At 39.5% G+C, this 18,132-nt stretch overlaps 1 protein-coding gene across 5 annotated transcripts in view; it reads right to left on the bottom strand.

Annotated features, from left to right (window-relative positions):
- slc1a7b (solute carrier family 1 member 7b) overlaps window positions 1–18,132 on the bottom strand; it is an 89,736-nt gene that overhangs the window by 36,602 nt on the left and 35,002 nt on the right. For 4 of the 5 annotated variants that reach the window (XM_056233971.1, XM_056233969.1, XM_056233970.1 and 1 more), the window contains one exon: window positions 14,621–14,700. The exons of the other annotated variant lie outside the window; for it this stretch is intronic. In XM_056233971.1, the coding sequence (XP_056089946.1) occupies window positions 14,621–14,664 (44 nt within the window). In that variant the 5' untranslated portion in view covers window positions 14,665–14,700. The remainder of the gene's footprint in view (window positions 1–14,620; window positions 14,701–18,132) is intronic. 5 annotated transcript variants of the gene reach the window in all.

Raw genomic sequence — 18,132 nt, 5'->3', positions numbered from 1 at the left:
GAGAAGGTGCCCTCTAAACAGCCTCTGTTGTGCAGATGAACAGCTGGCTCCATCAGCCAGAGATTACATATTAATGACCGCAGGGCATGGTGCAATGAGAGGTTCAAGCTAAAATATTGCTTTTTCACATTCGCATAATTTCCTTTTCCTGCATTGGATGGATTCAGATTTTTTTTTTTTTTTTTAAATCAGAGATGATTTCGAGCACAGTAAGGTTATGATATACAGTCACAGATGTAGGCGAACAAAAAAATGTAATTGATATTTAGGTTCCTCCTTCAAAATATATTTTATTGTTTCAGAGACTTAAAGGGTTAGTTCACCCAAAAATGAAAATTATGTCATTAATGACTATGTCATCCGGTTCTGTTGTGGATCCGCGTTCAGTGCCGCTGCTGACGTGTGTCTGGTGTGTGTGTGTGTGTGTGTGTGTGTGTGTGTGTGTATTCAGCTTCTGTTGTGGATCCGCGTTCAGTGCCGCTGCTGACGTGTGTCTGGTGTGTGTGTGTGTGTGTGTGTGTGTGTGTGTGTATTCTGGTTCTGTTGTGGATCCGCGTTCAGTGCCGCCGCTGACGTAAGACACTGCTGACGTGTGTCTGGTGTGTGTGTGTGTGTGTATTCTGGTTCTGTTGTGGATCCGCGTTCAGTGCCGCTGCTGACGTGTGTCTGGTGCGTCCGTGTATTCCGTGTTTTGTTTCCAGCGTGCGTCTCCCTCTGACTGTAAATGAAGCACGGGCGCACCAGACACACGTCAGCAGCGTCTTACGTCAGCAGCGGCACTGAACGCGGATCCACAACAGAAGCTGAATACACACACACACACACACACACACACACCAGACACACGTCAGCAGCGGCACTGAACGCGGATCCACAACAGAACCGGAATACACACACACACACACACCAGACACACGTCAGCGGCGTCACTGAACACGGATCCACAACAGAACCAGAATACACACACACACACACACCAGACACACGTCAGCAGCGTCTTACGTCAGCAGCGGCACTGAACACGGATCCACAACAGAACCCGAATACACACACACACACACACCAGACACACGTCAGCAGTGTCTTACGTCAGCGGCGGCACTGAACGCGGATCCACAACAGAACCAGAATACACACACACACACATTCTAACTAACCCACTGATGTCACATGGACTACTTTGATGATGTCTTTATTTCCTTTCTGGACAAGGACAGTATACCGTACACACATTTGCAATGGAGGGACAGAAAGCTCTCAGACTAAATCTAAAATATCTTAAACTGTGTTCCGAAGATGAACGGAGGTCTTACGGGCTTGGAGCGACATGAGGGTGAGTCATTAATGACATGCATAATTTTCATTTTTGGGTGAACTAACCCTTTAGACTGGACTCTTTAGACTCTAGCAACTGCTTATTAATATGCTCAAAAGCACTCAGAACATCTTGTATTTTGCATGGCCAATGGCCAGAGGATTTTTTTCTCTCTCTTTCATAGCTCAGGAAACTTAATTTAGTTCTTCTCAGTTATGTTTCATCTAAGTATGGAGTTTATCTTGGATTTCTTTCAAATGCTAAAAATAGTCACGCACGATTCATTAGAGTTTTTTCCCATTCATTTCTCCCACAAGGATTAAAAAAAAAAGTTCATTTAAGCATTAAAAGCCATGAACGAAGCCAACTGGGAACAAGGTGAATCACAACACTACAAACTTTTTATTTGAAGCAAAAAAGTTGTTGTTTTTATTGGACAAAAATACAAAATATAGAAGGTATTTAATGGCTTTAGTGAGGTAAAGAACTACAATCCCATGAAGCATTGCAAACAGCATAATCAAATTAAAATGGAGAAATATAAAACTACTAATTTAAAAATGTTGATTATTGTAACAAACTTGAAATATACTGTTTTATATAAAGTATGCATATACCGGTGTACATATTTTGAGAGGCTGACTTGAGTTTTGCAGTGCTTCATGGGAGTGGGTGGAGCTTTGGTGTGTTTTGATTGTGGTGATTCTGATTGGTGGAATTTTCTGTACAGCATCATGGGTAATGTAGTTTTTCACTTCGAGCTCTGCTGTTAAACACGATTATTTTAAAACTAGGCTGACGGAGGCAAATACCATCAATTAACATCCTCGTAGCTCGCAGCAGGGCTTTCTTAAAAGGTTTGTCATACAGTAATACGAAAAGGTATAAATGAATGTGGACAGAAACTCAGATCATTTAATCTCAGAAGAATTTGATAAGAAATGTTTAAGTTCATATTGAGATCTGCACGCTTGATGCCAATCTGAGGCTGAGAAAATGTTGAGATCTTTAAAACGCCACATGCCATATAACTGGAGTCTATCTCATTTGGCATGACCGTCATAGTGCATTATGGGTATTCTCTAGCCGTTGAGTGTACATCGGTTGTACATTCGTTATTGTGGTGCATCAGGGGATTGAATAAGTGCACTCGATAACGTCCACTGTGGTTTCGGACACCACTACAAATGGTTGTCACCTCAATAGTGCCCCATTTAAGGGTGTAGGACACAGGACACAGCCCTCGAGCTTCTCATTCTGATGCTAACATGGCACAGCTGGTGTCGGGTCAGTTTAAATGGCCATGTTTGTATGCCTCTTGTTCAACGCTGTGACCCCTGGTGAGCATTGTGGGTAATCCGTATCCAGTCGCAGTGACGTTTCAATCTGGGCTTGCGTGCTGATGGATTTATTAAGGAAATGTCAAATCTATTTCTCTCTACTTTATCCCCTCCCGTTTACAGTGTGTTTTCACCCTCGCTGACCTTTCTCAGTGGAGAGGAAACAATCATCATTAGAAACTCATAACAGAAATATGAAGCTTATGTCCAGTTTATTCTTACCATTGAAAAGAGCATCATAATCTCCATGGATGGATACACAAAATACTGTTGTGCAAAAAAAATGATTTGGGCACTTAAGTCACAATTCAAGATGTCTGAATGTAATCGCATTAGATGATAACACGTCAAAATGAGTGACATTTATTTTAATGGAACATTGCACAAGACACTTCTCAAAAAAGAAATGCGTTGGCCTTTAAATAAATAAAACAAGAGATGACCTGTATTAAATGCAATGCAATGACATTTGCAATGTGGAGAATGTCATGCATATTGCCGTTTACATTTCTGAACTAAACAATGCCTGAATTAAAGCTAAAAACGTGTGTGCACTTTTATAGTGTTGTATAAATTCCACTTAATATCTCAATCAAAAATAAGTAGAAAGAAGCATTGAGGTGGTAAATAAATACTAGTGCTGGGCCGTTATCGGCGTTAACGTGCTGCGTTAACGTGAGACTCTTATCGGGCGATAAAAAAAATATCGCCGTTAATCAAAGTTGGGTTGGGATCATAAATAGCTTTTTCGAATATCGTTATATTTTCGCGCAATTCTAATGTGTAGTATGACGCCGCGCCTACTGTCACAGATCGCGCAGTAGGGTATTTTCCTGTCAGGGACACAAGGTGTACTTTTACTTTGTTACGTTGGGCGACGTTCCTCTCGTTACTTTATTTTAATGCAATACGTTGTTAAATGAGTTTATTCCAAGCGCGCTGTGTCCTTTCGTATGGGCATGAGCGATGCTCATTTACAAATGAATCACTCTTTTGAGTCGATTCTGTTCAAAGACTTCATCAAACAAGTTGTCAGATGATCTGTCTAAATCGGTTCGCGAATCAGTTGATCTGTTCAGTTCCTCGCGCACTGAATCGTCTGAAGCGCTTTCAATTCACACTCGGAGTCGAAACAGGAAGATTTAAGAGCACCAAGAGCGTTGGATGAAGTGGCCGATCTACAGTCTAGTCTAGTGAATGCAAATCTGCAAATGCATCATATTTTTGCCAGCGATGAAGATCTTTATTAGTTGAACATCTTCGTAAGCTGTCTGTGAATGAATGATTCCACAGGACGACATTCGATTTCATTTCATTCAGGTAATGCATGTGTGTGTATTGCGCAGTGGCATAATCACACGAATAGTTTACATTGATTGAAACTAATTTGTTTAAAAAGGAGGCTATTGCAGTAACAAGGCAGGTTCACATAAAATTCTTATGACATATGATGACATTATTTTTTGATCTAACGAGCATTGGCGATGAAAAAACGGACTGTGCGTATTGTTTTTTTTCTTCTTCCAATTAGCCTACTATGTTAAAAAAAAAGGACGAAAACATGTTACTTATTCAATTAATAAACAATTTGTTTGATGACAAATTGCTAAAGATGAAATTGGCCTCCCTTTCTGTCATTGCGTTTTTTTTTGATATTCGACTTTTGCTCGTCGATTGTCGAATGGCATTTTTGGCAGAAATGCACATCCCTACGCGAGGCAAACTATCCTTAAAGATTTACTTTTAGTCATTATTTGGGTAGCACACATATTCTGAATGCCTTCGGGAGAATTCAAATGAGCCATTTTAATCTAGATTAATCTAGATTAATTTCAATATTAATCTAGATTAATCTAGATTAAAAAAATTAATCTATGCCCACCTCTAATAAATACACAAGAAAATTGGCCTTTAAATCCACAACAATAGATATTCTGCACAAAATCAATGCAGTGTTTCTTCAAACAATCGTTCCGCCATTACATCAGTAGGAGGCGAAGCTTGGAGCAATGTGGAGAATGTCACGCAAATTACTGTATGCATTTCTGATAATAACAACGCCAGAAGTAAAGCTTGCGTAACACCGTTTGATGCATTGCAAAATGCCACTTTCAACGTCTACAGAAAAGAATAAGCCAATAAAATTGCGTTGAGTTAAAATGCTGTACTTTCTTGCACAGGTCTAGTTGCACATACTTTGTGTTTGCAAACACCTTGCATCTTCGCATTGCATAAATTGCATGATTTCTTTCTGATGGATAAAAGGTTCTAAGAGAAGATAAAGGCATGACCCGAGCTTTAGCTGAGACAAATATCTGCATACAGGCTCAAATTAATTATTTTATTTTATTTTACTGGTTTATTTAAGAGGGGACAGTGCAATTTCATAAAACACATGAACAAACATGGTTTAAACAGGCTATTTTTCATCTGTAGTCCCCTGGCCAAGATGTAAAAGAAGCATTAATGAAGCGCTAGACGCACAGGATAGCTGCCTTTATAACCTCTCTACAACAAGTGTTATGAACCATGATCAAGCAATTACACTTTTTTTGGGGGACAAAATTATCAACTTTACAGGACATTTCTTGGTTCAAATTCCCCTCAATATATTTTTTCTCATTATTCTCATTATTTATTTAAAATAAATACAATTAATTTATTATAAAATGATATATACACAATTAAATAAAATAATGAAAAAAATATCAAATTCATTAGCTGATTCAACCCATGTCTCAATTAAACAATATTATTAATATTTAAGTTAATAAACTCATTGGAGCTATTGAGGTGATAACATAGACAAAAACATAGATGATTTTAGATCGTAGATGAACAAACTGATTTTGTGTGGAAATATTTTAATAAATGAAACGCTGCTCTATAGCCTTCAAACATGTTTGTCATTATGACATTCTGTATTTGGAGTCTGCCATGAAGAAATAAAGCTGTTTTATAAGAGAAGATAAAGTGTTTATATTTTTAACAGCGGATTTTTTTTTTCTCCCTCATGCTGATATGTCACAGTAACACCACAGGACTGTCTATAGGGGAATGATTTAACAATATAATCTTAATAGGCAAGCTGTTGAAATGCTGTCACGTGTAATAAAACCATCAGATTGAACTCAAAGACATCTCAGCTGGTTTGCAACAGTTATTAGTAGAATAAACTGTGTGTGTGTGTGAGTGTGTTAGAGTGTGTGTGTGTGTGTGTGTGTGTTTGTGTGTGCGCATGCGTGTGTCTGTGTGTGTGTGTGTGCGTGCGTGTGTGTTTGTGTTTTAAGAGGAGAGTGACTGGCGACAATATGTTTCTAAATTTGATTGTTTTGAGGATTTTTCCTGAAGGATCTCTTGAGGGAATCATGGTGAAATTACTTGATAAATGTACCTTCACAACTGTGCTAGAAAAACACATGAAATTATTGAGAGAGCTGCGTTTCATCTCATTTGGCTGTTTTCTTCAAGTAAGACTCTCTCTCTTTCTCTCTCTCTCTCTCTGTGTGTGTGTGTGTGTGTGTGTGTGTTTGAACACCCTTATACTGGTATCTTTAAATGCAAATCAGATTTAAGCTATGTTTTAGCATATACAGTATATATATATGTTTCATTATTATTCTAAATATTCAATATTGTCCAGTCCTAATAATGCATAAGCACATCCATGGTTGCAAATCCTATGGATGAAACTCTGAACCACACAGTTCATGCAAACACACACATCATTTTGAGCCTTTACATCTTAAGTAGGACAATAATAAATGAATCTTCCACATCAGGCCATGACTTTAATGGATTTATAAAGGATTCAAAAGCACCATAATTAAATCCTAAAAGTCCATGCAACATTTGCATTTCTAGTGTTATTTATATTGTCACATATGAGAGTTTTGTCTGAGGAACACACCAAAAGTTCAAGAGAGAATCATCCGATTCATGAATGAGTCATTCTTTTGAGTCGGATCTTTTCAATGAATCCATTGGTGCAGTTATATCGAGTTCATCTCACAGACTCCACAACCAATTATTTTAATTGAATAATGACATCCATTTCAGTCTGTTCCTCACACAAAGCCATCATATGACATAAGTTTGGTTGTATGAATCACAATTATGATGCTTTTATGGTGCTTCCGGTCTTTTTTGTAAGCTCGAAAGCATCAGTTCCCATTACTTGTAATTGCATGGGCAAAAATGCATGGAAAAAAATTAACAAACATAGTCTTCAGAATTTTTTTGTGTGTTTGTGTGCTGCACAAATGAAAGAAGGTTTGGATCGACATGAGGATGAAAAACATTCACAGATAAATTTTTTTGTGTGAAATAACACCAAACGAACAGCACTTTACCTGCAGCCTGTGTTATTATATTTTTACAACACTAGTATGAACTGACCAGACTCAACGGGGGGTTTCGTAACACTTTCACTACAATTAAACCAATTAACCTCAGGACATTTATAAGTTTAATCATATCTGCTTCTATCATATGGCTTTGTGCATTGAATGGTTGACATCAGGGGACAAAGAAAAATAGAAATATTGAAATAAATATCGATTTGACAGCACTGACTTGAACTGAATTCATCTGGATAATAACTTCAAATTTGTTTCATAAATGATGAACTTTGCATCATCAACACTATTATTGAATTAAATCGAATCAACATAAAACTAAAATGAGCTTATTAATGAGAATATCGTCTTTGTAGAGCTGCTTAACGGAAATCAAAGTCGTTCCGTTATTGATGAATTTGACAACATTAAAAACTTTAATTTCCTGTTTATTTCCGTGACGCTGCTTCACAGCAATCTTTGTTTTAAAAAGTGCTATAGAAGTAAATGTGTCTATTTTTCTACATTAGATGGATACAAATAATCATACAATTTTTTATTTGCATTACAATAAATCATAATCTAAAATATCATAATTGTAAGCATGAAACAGCTGAGTGCACTATAGCATCTGAATATACTGAATGGAGTAAGATTGCCTGTTAAACTGTTTCCAAGGCCATAAGCCACCAGATTATGGAAATGCGTCATATCTGCATGTTTTGATTAAACGTGCTTAACTGCCAAGAACTTGAAATCAGATTTACTGACATCAGTTATGGCTTCATCAACACCAGGGGCCGTATTCACGAAAGATTTGATCTAAGAGTTCTCAGAAATAGATACATTTCTAGTTTCAACTTCAGACATTCCTCTTTAAAAGAAAAAAATGATCAGCTGCATGCAAAGTGGACCACATTTGGTTTTCGACCATTGAAAATGGTCAATTTAACAATTTATACTTGGAGCCATATTGAGATCCCCAATACTCTGGTATTAAACCAGAGAGGGTATCAAAAGAAAGTGCATTGCATTATAAAAAACATGATTGAATTCTTCAGCCTGTGTCTTTTTGCTCTTTCCAGTTTTCTTAGGATGCAAGAAGGGATGCTTCCCTTCACATTTATTTATATAAAAAGCAGCTTCACATCAATAAACAGGCAAATAACGATGTTAATGTTGCAAAATTCATTATGAAACTAATTCAGTTCCAGCTGTAAAGCAGCTCTACAGATAATAATAGTGCTATTATTCAGCTCAATTTAGTCTCAATTCAGTTCTCATCCGGTATTTTCAATGCAGTTAAATCAAGAATATTACTGAATATTAATTGTCATTTAAACCCCAAGAAAGAACCATGAATTGCACACAATAAACTGCATTCTGAAGGATTTTAATGCATCCCATCAATGAAAACCCTCTCCATTTCCCGCTGATTAATGTCAATGCAATTAAAGCCCTCAGAGCATTCAGTATTCCTTTCAGATTACAGCTAGTCAGGACCTTGCGTCGTCGCTGAGGTCAGATTGCTGGTAAATGGCCTATTTTAGCCAAACGATCCATCCTAGGTTGTCAATTAGTCGTCAAATCCAAAGCTGAAAGTTCATAAAGCAGCCATGCACAGATTATAATTGAAGGCAATTATGCTCTACAAGACATGTTTTTACGCAAATTACGGCCATTTCAGTCGTAAGAGATCAAGTGAGCATGTGGACTATTAAGAAGACTTGCAACATGTCAGAAATTCACAATGCAAGAGAACATGTCAGCCATTTGTGCAAGAGGGTCATTTAAGAAGCAGAAACCCCTCCAAACTGCATCAAGCAACCTCTAATTTTGTGTTTAGTAAAGACCACAGAGTCTTCACATCGATTTTATAATTCATCTAATGCATCTGACGAACACTTAAATGGACATAACATAGTGGTTTACTTCCATGCCTCAAGAAGAAAACAAACTAGACAAAAATCATGGGATATGCAAATTGATGCCAGATTAACGTAAACACAGATGCTAATGGAAGCCTTGCAACCGTTAAATCACTGCATATTCCAGGGTCATTAAATTGCTTGTTTTTCTATCTAATCATAGTCACAGAATTTACAGTTCAAACACGGGTTACCAGTGTACTAAAATAACTAAACTAACTAAATTAAAAATGAATACAAACTATAAAAACGTCCAAAAAACACAATTAAATGACCAAAAGTTTAACTAAAATGAAACTGGAAAATATTAAAAAATAATAACTATAGTAGTATCTTAGGCCATGTGTCCACCAAAGTCTATTTTTTTTTTTTTTGTTCAGTAGTGTGCAATGTGTTTAAAAACAGCGCTGAGCGTCTATTTCACGCAGAGTTTATTGCTGTTTTTTTTCCGGATGCCGAGTTTTGAAATTTTGTAAACTTTGGGTAAAACCCAGCACTCATCACTGTCACTTTTTAACCAGCCGTCCAATCACAGTGGAGGGGCGGGACAAATAGTGCATTCAAATCCTCTTGGGAAGTTGTGTTTACGAGGTCAGTTGTGTTCAAGTCACTTCGTTGGAGCAAGTTGGCGGTGTACCTTCTCTTAATTAACTACACAAAAATACAGCAAGGTTTTAAAACTCTACTTCTAGAAAAAGCATAACAGTGAATGTGCAGCAGGTGTGTTTTGCTCTTTTACTTTTTTAAATTAGTTTATGAAGCCAGTGTAAACTTTGTTGCATATTATATTGTTAGATTACAATGCTTTCATATTTTGTGCAGGCAATTATCTTATTTTGTTAAAATAAGATATTAAAAATGCCTGACAATGTCACTGCTAAATACCTAAACATATATGATGCATATGGATAAATCAAGAATGGCTCTTAATTTAGTACAGCTGGGCTAATTTGTTAATAATTAAGAAAATAGGTTTATTAAAATGAGCTGATGACGGGCATGTGAGATGGAAGCCAGGATTGCTGGGTTTAATATTCATAATGATGAAAGCTCCAGTCCATAACTTCAAAAAAATCCAGGTAAAACTAAGATGATGAACGTTTGGAACATGGTTTCTACCTGGCTCCAGCTAGTTTAGGTGGTTGAACTCTGGTCGGCACCAGCAGCAATGTCTTGAACTACCAATTAACAACCAAATAAAAAAAATTAAAAAATAAAAAACAGCTTGAGCATCTTAAAGTGTCCCTATTATGGTTTTTCGAATATTCCCTTTCATGCAGTGTGTAATATATCTGTTTGTGAATGTAAGCGTGAGTAGAAAGTGCACAATACATAAAGTCATCGTCACCCAAAAGAAAGAATTGACTCTGAACCGCCGTAACGAGTCGTTTGTTGTTCGAATTCCACTGTGTGACGTTCTACGTCACTAGAAAATGCATTTGCATAATGCCGCGTGTGTTGTACATCGTCCACCCGCGAACAACTTTACCAGCCCTCAAACGTCATTTTACTGACGACTGCTTCTTAAATTTTGGAGTTCAATGCGGGATTCGCAAAACGCTTGCTCTTGAAAGATGGGCTGGTACCCAGTTTATTTGGACCAGCTTAGTCTTAAGAATCTGTAAGTATGAACAATTATTGATGTATTTTCTACCAGGTGTTCAAAATACATTGTTTTGTGTTTTATATTGTGTAAGTTTCCCATTAACCGGCTAACTCACGTTATTACAGGTCCTTCTCAAAAAATTAGCAAATTGTGATAAAGTTCATTATTTTCCATAATGTAATGATAAAAATTAAACTTTCATATATTTTAGATTCATTGCACACCAACTGAAATATTTCAGGTCTTTTATTGTTTTAATACTGATGATTTTGGCATACAGCTCATGAAAACCCAAAATTCCTGTCTCAATAAATTAGCAAATCATGAAAAGGGTCTCTAAACGAGCTATTAACCTAATCATCTGAATCAACTAATTAACTCTAAACACCTGCAAAAGATTCCTGAGGCTTTTAAAAACTCCCAGCCTGTTTCATTAATCAAAACCGCAATCATGGGTAAGACTGCCGACCTGACTGCTGTCCAGAAGGCGATCATTGACACCCTCAAGCAAGAGGGTAAGACAGAAAGAAATTTCTGAACAAATAGGCTGTTCCCAGAGTGCTGTATCAAGGCACCTCAGTGGGAAGTCTGTGGGAAGGAAAAAGTGTGGCAAAAAACGCTGCACAACGAGAAGAGGTGACAGGACCCTGAGGAAGATTGTGGAGAAGGACTGATTCTAGATCTTGGGGGACCTGCGGAAGCACTGGACTGAGTCTGGAGTAGAAACATCCAGAGCCACCGTGCACAGGCGTGTGCAGGAAATGGGCTACAGGTGCCGCATTCCCCAGGTCAAGCCACTTTTGAACCAGAAACAGCGGCAGAAGCGCTTGACCTGGGCTACAGAGAAGCAGCACTGGACTGTTGCTCAGTTTTGCATCTCATTCGGAAATCAAGGTGCCAGAGTCTGGAGGAAGACTGGGGAGAAGGAAATGCCAAAATGCCTGAAGTCCAGTGTCAAGTACCCACAGTCAGTGATGGTCTGGGGTGCCATGTCAGCTGCTGGTGTTGGTGCACTGTGTTTTATCAAGGGCAGGGTCAATGCAGCTATCAGGAGATTTTGGAGCACTTCATGCTTCCATCTGCTGAAAAGCTTTATGGAGATGAAGATTTCATTTTTCAGCACGACCTGGCACCTGCTCACAGTGCCAAAACCACTGGTAAATGGTTTACTGACCATGGTATTACCATAGGCGTCGATTTCGGTGGGGACGGTGGGTACGCGTCCCCACCAGATTTCGTCATGAGTCATTTTGTACCCACCACTCTTGGAAACATTGAGGCACGGTCGGATGTACCTAATACAAATAAAACATCTCCAGTTAACTAGCAGAGCATTCATTTAGTTCGCTCTTAAATAAGAGATCTAGCTAAAATGTTTTGTTTTTTAACTCAAGCTGAGCGCTCGTGTCCGCTGCTATCAGTGTCGTGGATACAGTGTTCTCTGTGGCTCGCGCACAGTCTTCACTCGGACGCGCACTTCAATCTATCGCCGTTGCGGAGAGACTCTGTATATATTCATTCCGGTGAAATTACAAAATAAAATGCACACAAACGTGTCCCTGGCTGCTTGATATAGACTGTAACCACTGATGAACATTATTCAGTTTTGAGAGAAAAAAAAACTATACCGAGGGCGGATTAGAACCCGTCACCTCTGACACGCTTGGCAAAAGATCTACCACCAGACCATTTAAAAACTCAAATGAAAATTCGCGGATCGATGCATTTATTTACGGGTTAAACAGGCTGCAGAATTTGTACCCAGCACTTTTGAAAATGCACTTCCGAATGCGTCTCTGTCCCCACCACATTTCAAACCAAACTGACGCCCGTGGGTATTACTGTGCTCAAATGGCCTGCCAACTCTCCTGACCTGAACCCCATAGAGAATCTGTGGGATATTGTGAAGAGAAAGTTGAGAGACGAAAGACCTAACACTCTGGATGAGCTTAAGGCCGCTATCGAAGCATCCTGGGCCTCCATAACACCTCAGGAGTGCCACAGGCTGATTGCCTCCATGCCACGCCGCATTGAAGCAGTCATTTCTGCAAAAGGATTCCCGACCAAGTATTGACTATTGAGTGCATAACTGAACATAATTATTTGAAGGTTGACTTTTTTTTTTTGTATTAAAAACACTTCTTTTATTGGTCGGATGAAATATGCTAATTTTTTGAGACAGGAATTTTGGGTTTTCATGAGCTGTATGCCAAAATCATCAGTATTAAAACAATAAAAGACCTGAAATATTTCAGTTGGTGTGCAATGAATCTAAAATATATGAAAGTTTAATTTTTATCATTACATTATGGAAAATAATAAGCTTTATCACAATATGCTAATTTTTTTAGAAGGACCTGTACTGGTCGCTATACGTTAGTCTCGAGACCGTTCATATCGATGGCACAATGTTCCTTGTCTCTGTGTTTCAGGTGGCGCATCTTATTACTTCCATAGTTTAGCTTCCGAAATACGTTGTAAGAGGTAGACCAATCACAACAGACTGGGCCATCTGGCCAATTACAGCAGAGTAGCTTGCGGAAAGGAGGGATTTACAGAGACTGATTCATCTGACGAGAATCAGTGAAAAATATGGTGATGTAAAATGTATATTATGAGAAAATTAAGCTTTTTTTTTTTACCTTTTTTTTTTTTTACCTTTGATGCATGTAAACCTGTTGTAGGAGACTCCAAAAGTCAAGTCAAGTCAAATATATTTATATAGCGCTTTTCACAATACAGATTGTATCAAAGCTGCTTCACAGTATCAATCAAAACAACTTAACAGTGTTTGTTTATTACTGGAAAAAGAAATCCAAGTTTGGTAGAGCTGATCAGTGGTATGATGGGTCATTTAATTTGACTATCCCAACTGAGCAAGCCAAAGGCAACAGTGGCAAGGAACCGAAAAACTCCATCAAGTGACCCGATGGTGTCCTAAAACTCCATCAGATGACCCAATGGAAAAAAAAAAACCTTGGGAGAACCCAGGCTCAGTAAAACAAAATTGGAACCTTTAAAATGGCATTTTAAGCTAGCCAGCAGATGAAACCACCTAAACCAGCTTGGACTAGACCAGCTACTCTTAATGATGCTGAAAATTCAACTTTGCATCACAGGAATAAATTACATTTTAAAATATATTCAGATAGAAAACCGATATTATAAATTTGTAGCCTGGATGCCAGCCGAACATAGCCCCCCCCCACAACATTTGATGATGAGAAGTTCGGTCTGGACTTGATCCGTTGAGAAGCAACTATGCTCGAACCAAAGCTGTTCGGACCAATCAAATTGTCAGGACGGGCTTAATACGATGATGGACAGATGATTAACAGTAGCGTAATCATCCACGTCACCAAAGAGCGCTTTTGGGTTGAATTTGTTTACAACAAAGATGGCTGCGCTGGAGAATTGAGATGTGTAAATTCAGCCATCGCGTCTGTTATAGAAGATGTAGACAGCGCATTCATTTTAAAAGAGGAACAGAGAACCGCGATCAAGGCATTTGTCGATCCAATTGAGTTCAGAGGCATTTTCTTTCCTGGTTCGGTTGAAACACGCATAATCACAGCCCAATGGAGCAGTATCAGACTCACATTCTGACTAGAGTCTGAGTATGACAACATCAGGCTAATACATTTGAATAATATTTCAGAATATTAGTGTTTTTACAGTATTTTTGATTAGATAAATGCAGCCTTGGTGAGCAGAAGAGAATTCTTACAAAAACAATAACAAATCTTACCAAACCAAAACTTTTGAACAGTAGAACTACATATTAAAACCAACCCGATCTCACGGCAATTCGTACGAATTTTACGAGGTGGCTATTTCATACGACCTCACTCATAAGTTTTTTGCTAAATCGAACATATTTTATGAGTTGCCCAATTCATATGAATTCGTACGAATGACCTACCCCTGACCCCGCCCCTAAACCTACTCCATTACTGGGGTTTAGACAAATCGTACGAATTGGTCGTGAGATGGCGTTTGATTAAAACACATTAAGATGGTTTTTAAAGCGGGGACTGGTGCTCTACAGACATAAAATCAGCTTGTTATCCATAGTGAACATTATTGAGTCTTACCTGGACACGACCAGAGGCAAAATCAACATCTTCAACATCCTCATCAGCAGCTCTCCAGGGAACTGGAAGTATTTCACTTCCTGGAGGAGAAAAAAATAAACAAAAAAACAGACCAGTTACAACCAGTTTAACAAGGCAGAAAACGCTGAGAATCAACATGTGAGAGAATTATTGATCTGCTATGGTCGATTTGGCCTTTATGCTTTTCCCCAGTGTTCAGCTTTAAAGTTGCCTGCAAGTGCTGTTCAGGATTATCAGGTTTTGCTTTCATACTGTAGGAATGAAATGGCCATCAGACATTTTTTTTAATAATCGTTTTAATATCCATGATTTTAGTGAGGAGATGTCTGTTTTTAAAAGTGTTGAATTAAATTATGTGAATAATATTGTACCCATTGATAAATTCATGGTCTTGAAACTCTTTCGAGCTGTAAAAGAAAGGAAAAGTCCAGGTCCCGATGGGATCGGGGTCGTGTTCTGAAGAACTGTGGCACTTACATCTCTTGTCATGAAAGCTTTTGAAAGGCTACTGAAGGATGCACTTTTGGACATTGTACAGGATAAGTTAGACCCTCTCCAGTTCGCCTACAGGTCGGGCAGAGGTGTGGACGACGCAATAGGGACACTTTTAAACATGGTTTTTAAACATCTTGAGGGGGGACAAGACCCTTGTCTGTCTACTATTTATTGACTTCTCCTCCGCTTTTAACTGCATTTTAGCAGACAGGTTGAAGAACACTTACAACATTGATTCTGGACTGATCTGCTGGCTAATGGATTTTTTAACAGTGAGGTCACAAAGGGTGAGAGTGAACAGTGTTTTATCAGATGCACTTCTTTCTTCTACTGGGTCTCCCCAGGGCTGTGTCCTCTCCCCTCTTTTATTTGTTCTATACACAAACGAATGCCAAAGCCATCATGAACGGCGCCACATTATTAAATTTGCGGATGATTCTGTCATTGTGTCTCTCCTCAGTAGTGATGACCCCGAACAGACCCCGAGGGACTGTAATCGACAGTAAACTGTGCTTTGAGTCCCAGGTTGATGCTGTGTGCAAAAAAGCACATCAGCGCATGCACTTTCTTCGTAAGCTTCGCAGTTTTAATGTTGACACTGTTTTTATGGAAATGTTTTATTCCTGTTTTATTGAATCAGTTCTCACTTTCTCTTTTATCTGTTGGCACGGGTCACTTTCTATTAAACAGAAAAATCGCATGCAAGGTATTGTGAAGGTTTGCAGTAAAATTGTTGGCACACCCTTAAATGACCTACATGACCTGTATAAGGTCAGGTCCTTGAAGAAGGCGAGAGCCATTCTGGCTGACCCCAGTCATCCCTTGTGGGATGAATTTATGCTGCTGCCATCCGGGCGCAGATAAAGTCTGCCGCGATGCTAGCCTGGTTAAAACCAGACCATTCTCAGTTGTAACTGAGTTATGGTGTGGCAAAGCATCATAGACAAATCATTTCCAGAGGGGCGTCATCAACGGACGTCGCTGATAGACCTAAACCCAATCAGAGCGATGAAGGAGATGACGTATGCAGAGCGGTTGTTCTCCGAGTGTTGTTCTTTGCTCGGTTTTTAACAAAAAGGAAACGTTCAAATCGCTTAAAACAGACGCGATAGCTGATTCGAAAGAGTGATGTTCGACGGCGGCATCCATCTTTGTAATGTAGGCTACAAAATCTGCTTCAAAATCCCAGCGCTGTCGTCATCGTGTAAAGCCCGCCCCAACGTTTCTGATTGGTGCCGCGATTTCGGCGGATTGGAAATGGGCTTGAATGAGCTCTTTGCCAGACTAACTTACAGAGCAAATCTAAATTTGACGGAAGTTGTCTGGATTTACCCAGGCTACCGCGATGCAGAACAAACAGGAAAAAAAGGTCATTTCTCCCGACTGTTATCACCATTATTAACAATACCCTGTAAATTCGAATTTAAATGATGTTTTTCTGTGGTTGTGTTTATTGTTGTTGTGTGATTAATATATTTGTTACTGCTGGTTGTAATCTAAATTGTCCCTCGGGGATAATAAAGTTACCTTGAACCTTGTGTTAAAGTTTTGATGTGTAATATTCCCCCCAAAAAACTCTAAAGACAATGAGGTTCCAACCCACAATTAAGAAAGTATGCCTCTATTGTTTAACTTCAGGCAGAAAACAGCTGGAATCAGCAGATCTTGTTGAGTTGCCTAAACGCTTCTCTTTATTGGCACTCGGCAGTGACCGCAGTCCAAAACTGGAGAAACTGCCCAGCGATAATGCCCAAATCTCTCTCTCGCTCTCTCTTTGGTTGGATGTTTGGCCTGCGGTCAGGACTCTGAGAAAGCCTCTTTGCTTTAAGCTCTGTCTGTTTTGTGGTCTGCTATGAGAGCAGAGGACTGCCAGAGCGGAGAAATTAATCCATCTTAAAACGGCAGAGCAGCACTCCATCGACTGCTCACAAACACACAAATCTGAAAGTAATATAGCGATACCGTTCAAAAGTTTGGGGTTGGTAAGATTTTTTTTAATGTTTTTTGAAAGAAGTCTCTTCTGCTCAGCAAGGCTGCTTTATTTGATCAAAAATACAGAAAAACAGTAATATTGTAAGAATGTAAAATAAAAATTTGAAAATATTTTAAAGTGTAATTGTGGCGAGGGGGCGTGGTTCAGCGAGGTCTGCGACGGGAGAGAGAGTTGGGAGACGAGCGGTGAGTAAGAAGGTCAAGTAAAAATGACAAACACCTGTGTCTTGTTGCAGAAATTGGCGTGGAGAAACCGGATATAAGCTGCTGGGAAACGGTGAGCGAGGAGAGAGCTCGTGCTGTGACCGCCAATGAGAGCTGGAAAGCAATAACTATTGATGACTGTCACTGAACACTTCTGTTTACAGCGGGAGTTTGGTTGTGTTGCTTTTCGTTTCAAATAAACAGCACGAGTCCCAGTAAGCCGACCCTGTCTTCTTCCTTCCTTCCCCTGAACATTGTTACACTGGTGCCGAAACCAAGAACACGCAACCATCTGGTCCTCCGCCAGTTGGATGGCCAGGTCCAGCTATTGAGCCATCACGAAGGGTCAGCCCCCCTCCCCAATGTTTAGTGACCTGAGGAGGTTCTGGACCGGTGGTTGCTGTGCTGCTATTTGCGCCTCCTCTGACAGCAGGGCCAGTGGGTTTAGCAGTCCTCTCGAAGAGGTCCAGGAACGTCAACGGGTCGTCCTGGAGACCCATCTTCATGAGGCACGTGAGTGGGCAGGGCCAATGTAGAGGGATTCCCCGCAGTGCGTGTGGACAAGGGCCTGGAAACGGCGTGCCTGGTCCTCCCTCATGTCCACCAGCGCCTGATGTTGCTCTTGATAGAGTCCCGCGAGCGAATGGATGACATCCGCAAATGGTGAATCTGACGGGTTTGCATGACGGTGGCGACGTTCTTCTTCCTTCCTGGCTTTCGGCACCAATGTATCAATGTTCAGAGGAAGGAAGGAAGGAAGGAAGAAGACAGGGTCGGCTTACTGAGACTCGTGGGGCCCT

Source organism: Rhinichthys klamathensis, unplaced genomic scaffold (genome assembly GCF_029890125.1).
Source record: "Rhinichthys klamathensis goyatoka isolate OS25496 unplaced genomic scaffold, OSU_Roscu_1.1 h1tg000386l_1, whole genome shotgun sequence".
In the NCBI taxonomy this organism is placed as follows: Eukaryota; Metazoa; Chordata; class Actinopteri; order Cypriniformes; family Leuciscidae; genus Rhinichthys; species Rhinichthys klamathensis.
This window is presented reverse-complemented; position numbering and strand designations above follow the sequence as displayed.